General features: G+C 43.5%; 1 protein-coding gene across 1 annotated transcript in view; it reads left to right on the top strand.

Annotated features, from left to right (window-relative positions):
- The window catches only part of LOC131885709 (protein MTSS 2-like), a 32,824-nt gene extending 28,764 nt beyond the window's left edge, over positions 1-4,060 (top strand). Inside the window, exon 4 of the mRNA XM_059233837.1 lies at positions 3,904-4,060. Coding sequence (XP_059089820.1) covers positions 3,904-3,992 — 89 coding nt within the window. The 3' untranslated portion in view covers positions 3,993-4,060. The remainder of the gene's footprint in view (positions 1-3,903) is intronic.
- Positions 4,061-5,980: the final 1,920 nt, after the last annotated feature.

Genomic DNA, 5,980 nt, shown 5'->3' on the forward strand with positions numbered 1-5,980 from the left:
TCTCTCTCTCTCTCTCCACATGACGGACTTGGAACAAGTTGTTGTGATGCGTCCACGCGTTCGGTCAGGGTTATTGGAATCCAAGTTACTCTCGGGAATCCAGAACGAGCAATGTTCAGGAACTGGTTGTGATGGTTGCTCCAAATTGAGCTACCTCCTAGCTAGCTCATAAATAAAGATGAAATGACACATAGAGCCATCAAGTTGTCCAAAAAAAAACAATAAAAAAACTTTGATCCAACTCGAATCCCTTTCCAATCTTGGAACAGAAAAAGTCTCATTGCTGCTCTAACTGTTTCAAGTTTAATGGTAAAACTTTGAGCCTCCAAATCAAACGTAAAGTAGGGGAGGGTGAAATAACCCTCCCACATCAAGATCGTTTGTGGTCCCAACCACCCAAAAAACCACCCAAGGTAAATCCGTGGATTTGATCCCAGAAAAGTAAATCAAACTTGAGGCGTTTTGATGGGAAAATGCCAACCCAATTTAAGCTTACCGATCTCAGACATTCTCAAGAAGTCTTCCCCTCTCGAGCCTCCTAACCTTAGGAAATTGAGCGTGTTATCAAGTGTCAACTCCAGTTTACTCTTAAAGCCAAAAAGATGGATATCATCAAGTCGGGCTGAAAACCAATTTTCAGGGGGATTTCAAAATACGTCGCAACCAAATCTGGCTCTGGGATCAATATTGTTCCCCTACACGGAGTCAACCAAATACGTCGCATGCCCTAAATGATCCACAGCTGAGCCAAATCCAAAATCCAAATTTCAAGGAAGGCTTTGGTTTCCAAGTGCCACTACACACATTCAGCTCGATTTCTTCCATCGGTTCATTTTCAAAAGGGGATATGAATTCTGTTCGACAAGTACGGAATATGAGAGCGACAAGCTGCACGACATTTCCTCGATATATTCCAATGAGATCAGTCTCATCATCCGTGAAAGAGTTGCCTGGTCAGCAGGTGACCTAAATCTTCCGGTTCTCGTTCATCTAGTGTTCCATCTCAAGAAAATAAGTAAGGCGCGGAAGAAGGAGTCTATGTAGTAGCACGTACGTACGTATGAGCGTTCCTACGCCCCTGGTCGGGAATCCGGAGAAAATTGATCTTCATTCACATCATTTGATCAGCTGGCCCTCACAAAAGGTGACAGAAGGGATCCATTAGAAAGTTTTGTGATTACCGGGAACATGGATCCGTGAATGAACCGTTATCTTGGGAAATAATGTCTCATTCTCTCCTCATGATCTACTTTCGGACGACTTCTGGGTTGTTCCCCCTCAGGATTATCATCGCATAAAGTGCACAGTATTTTTCCTTTCGAGGAAACTTTGGCCCAGATTTATTTCCCCGATGCCACCATTACGGCCACAACAAAACATTTTTGAGTTATTTTCTTAAACCTCCTTTATCTGCTCGAAGCAAACCAGGGTGGAGTGGTGGGGAAGGGCTCCTCCTGTGGAACCAATCCAACTCAACGGTTCCATCAGCCATAAAAGCGAAGCAAAAAGCTTCTTCCAATATCTTTTGTTTTAGAGGAGCCATTAGCCTCGAAGTCGGACCTTCGTGTTCCTCTTTCAGTCGATGATGATCCATTCGAACAATGGGAGCTGCTCGAACAGTTTGGACCATTGACTCAAGGAAGATGGGAAATGGGAACTCCGTGAGAAAGAAGACATGAATTCCTTCCTGGAATCTAGCGCTGCTTTTTTGATCCGGTCGTGTCGGAATGACGTTTAACAGACACGTTCGCTTGGTTTCTTGAGATGGAACACGACAAGATGTTTCGAACCTGACATTAGAAAATGATCGATCGAAGGACTTGCCAGTCAAAACTACTTTGCCTTCAAAACTTCAAGAATGAGCTGGTTCGTTTTCTTTTTTTTCGGAGGAAAGACTTTCCGCAATATTTGCTGGGTATGTATTATTATACGTAGATTGGAGATTGGAGCACAAAGAGTAACAGGGTTAAGTCGTCTCCACTCACGGTTGAAACGAAAAAATAGGGCTTCAAAAAAAAATCAACTCATTGTAGATAAGGATGCAGACCCTTCAATTTCGCCTCCTCGTTCAAACCAGACACAGAGTCCCTTCTTCAAGAGTTTGGCCTCTTCCTCCCCCATTCCAGATGGAACAATAACAGTTTGGATCACTCAGAGGGGTTCTCCTCTTGAAGTTTCAGACAGTCCTGGGAGAAGGGGGAGCAATCGGGTGGAGCAGTGGAAAATTTCGTTTTCAACCTGTTAACGATCGATCTACGTAGAAGTCCACTTCCCTTCAAAATCCGATTTAATAAGGAGAAACATACAATGGAACGTGGGTATTTAGGTTCTCCACTCGTTCTCTTTAGTGGTCCATTTTTTTTCAGGCTGCATTTGAGTGGAGTGCTCAATGCTTTGGATAATAATAAAAGCCAGGCACTCTCAAGGGTGTCTTTGAAGACAAAATTGAAGATCCCCGAGGAAGAAAACGGAGATCCCCCATTCTACTCTCCGCCCCATGGTTCCAAAGAAAGTAGGAACACTCATAAACCTATTTCACAACTAGCGCAAAAAAGGACCACTGCATTCTTTGCGAGAAGCTCCAACACTTCGAAATGTATTGGGGTTTGCATGGTTTCATGTAAGAAAGTTTCAAGAAGCTGGCCTCGATCCTTTACGTACGATACAAGAGGGTATGGCCTACGATTGGAACCAAAGCATTTCCGAATCTAATTTGATCCCTCAAGGCTTCGGCCCCCATTTATCGGAAAATCAAGAGAGAGAATCGGGGTTTTGCATGTTGTTTGTTCGTCTTTCCCCAATATGCAGAGCCCAGGAAGTTCCCAATCGGATGATCGGCCATGATTAATCGGCCACAATGTGATGTGCAAAAACCACGCGTTCCAATCAAAGAGCTTGTTGTGGAAACAAAATAGTTTCTCTCCTTCGATTAATCGTATCCGAGTCATTGAGCTTGGCTTTGATTGGATTAGCGTTCGTTTACTACATGCAGGCCTGAGGCCTTGAGACTGAGTATAAGGCCATATACCTGACTGTCAATTAGTCCATGGAGAAGAATACGGACAAATGATCGGATTAGACCCCCAGGATGGCACGTACCCCAAAGTCTGAGCCACATTTGATGGGACCGTTCTCCCTCAGCGTGTAGTATTGGAGGAGGCTGTAAGTGGTAAACAGGTAAGTAGCATTAGGGTAGAAGGAAGAAGCTCGGGTCTCATCTACTATTACCCGAGCCTTCAGTCTAGACGGCGAAACGTTACTGGCCTCATAAAACCTTGTTTGATTAAAGGCCATAAAAAAGGGAAGTTGCTGACGTGTTCTGGAAAAACGTTTCTTTTTCAAAACTTACCTGAAAAGGGACACTTTCAGCTTCTGGAGCGTGACTAGAGGAAATATTTATGAATACGTGCGCTCTGTCATTTCTAAATGTTTGAGTCTCTCTCTCTATTAGTATTCAAGAGTGAAGAACGCGTAATCGTAAATCAAGTCAAAGACCACAAATAAAAGTAGTCAAGTCAATGCAATAGAGTAACTGGAAATTTCTTTGACATGCGCTTGAATGCTCAACATGGCACTACAACGGTGAACATAACAATAAAAAGGCTGAGATCGGCATTCTCAACAACTTGAGAGGGATTTTTATATAAGTGAAGGAGGGGAGCTCCAATGAAGTGGGGGTCGCTTTTGAATACATTTCCCCTCCCCAAAACTAGAGAGGGTGTGTTCGGGATTCAGGGAGACTTGTCTGTGAAGTAAATGTAAGATTACATTTCTGTGGCTGACGATGCATGCTTTCTTGGCTTTAAATTCAACTTGGGCGATGTACAGTATAAAAAGAAAGGGACGAATTAACAAATATTGGAAGGTACTAATGTACTAATGTGTCTTTCACTTTTCTTCCAGGTTCAACGAGAGACATTGGTACATGCTTGACGAGAATTGTAATCCGACACCGAGCTCTGGAATCCAGAATGAAGAGCCTTAATGGGTAAGTTGGATCAAAGGTTTGAAGTGGAGAAGCCTCCATTTCTTCAACAATGGTTGCTGGCCTTGAAACTTCTCCGGATTATGTCTCTATCCTCGTTGAAAGAACGAACAAAAAACTTCATGTCAAGCAGCTGCTTTGCGAAAAAAAACCGCTCAAATCCCGCCAAGCTAAGTTTCAAACGGTTCAAACCCTTGACTCCTGAATTCGATCACACCACTGGGAAATCATGTCCCTGGCCAACATTCATCCGGATTTTTCGTGCAGACAACGTAAACAAAGAGACTGGAATCAACGAGGTTAGCAAGTCGGTTGACAAAGATCGTGCGTCCGGGCGATTTTCCTTGAGCTGGTGAACATTGGATGATTTTTTTTTCTGCGTGCCAAACAACAAAAAAGCATTTTTTACAGACTTCAACCCAAAGTTAATGAACTCAGTTATTGTGCATGTTCTGAAAAGAAAAACGTCAAAGTTTGGAATAAAAACAAACCTGTATACAGCAGAATCACCGTTGTAAGCCATAATGAGAATCCCTGGAAACAAGAGCGTAGGTGGACATTATCAAAGAAAAAAGTTGAATGCCTAGCCGTGTTCCACGCATTGTTCCACGATGCCTCGCTCTCTCTCTCTCCTCTTCGTTCGGCGTTCAGCATTGTGTTAAGCATTGTGAGCGACATTTCCCACTTCACAGGAGATCTCGAGACAGGCACTCAGCTCTTTCAAGCACCCGCTAAACTTTTTTATTCCAGACACCTTACCACTCCACATTATTCCCTACAGATTTAGGATAGAAATCCCAGGCAACACCAGGTACTTTTTTCGTCAAGGCTTGCCAGACGAAACGAGCAAAAACTAGAGACCACACAGAGAATGGCGTCCCACCAAACCATCAAGAAGTATATGGTATACTCGTACGTATATCTTCAAGTGTTCAAGCGACGTATTTGGACGGATCACTGCCGAGACGGTCGGAAAGGATCCACCGATCCCACGACAAATCTTTGTTCCCTCCTCGCCAAGATTTTTTTTGTACCCGAAGGAAAGTCTTCGGAATGAGGAAGTTGCCATAAGGGATGAAAAAGTAGTGTAGTTCCAGGCAGGGACTCACTGGCAGCATATTTTTTGTTTTGAAGAACTCTGTCCAGACTTGGTACTTTTAGGGCTCTTTCTTGGGCACGTATTACGCACAATGAGGATGCCAAGGAGCAGTCATCAGTATTCTTGGAATGACACCTAATCTGGCTGGCAGCCCTGTCCTGTCGAGACACCAACGAGGGAGAAGCATTCAATGATTAAGCAGACTTCTCTTCTTTAGACAGTTTTTCCTGGAAACCATAGAGAAGAGGCTACTAGCTCCCTCATTTGTCTTTATAACCGAATTTCTTTTGGCTGCCATCGACTGTCCCTGATTATGACTCAAATTTCGCCTCAAGATCTGCTTCCATAACCTTGGCGGCATTCTCAACAACTTGAGAGGGATTTTTATATAAGTGAAGGAGGGGAGCTCCAATGAAGTGGGGGTCGCTTTTGAATACATTTCCCCTTCCCAAAACTAGAGAGGGTGTGTTCGGGATTCAGGGAGACTTGTCTGTGAAGTAAATGTAAGATTACATTTCTGTGGCTGACGATGCATGCTTTCTTGGCTTTAAATTCAACTTGGGCGATGTACAGTATGAAAGAAAGGGACGAATTAACAAATATTGGAAGGTACTAATGTACTAATGTGTCTTTCACTTTTCTTCCAGGTTCAACGAGAGACATTGGTACATGCTTGACGAGAATTGTAATCCGACACCGAGCTCTGGAATCCAGAATGAAGAGCCTTAATGGGTAAGTTGGATCAAAGGTTTGAAGTGGAGAAGCCTCCATTTCTTCAACAATGGTTGCTGGCCTTGAAACTTCTCCGGATTATGTCTCTATCCTCGTTGAAAAGAACGACAAAAAACTTCATGTCAAGCAGCTGCTTTGCGAAAAAAAACCGCTCAAATCCTCGC

The sequence above is a fragment of the Tigriopus californicus genome, chromosome 8 (genome assembly GCF_007210705.1).
Source record: "Tigriopus californicus strain San Diego chromosome 8, Tcal_SD_v2.1, whole genome shotgun sequence".
Taxonomy (NCBI): domain Eukaryota; kingdom Metazoa; phylum Arthropoda; class Copepoda; order Harpacticoida; family Harpacticidae; genus Tigriopus; species Tigriopus californicus.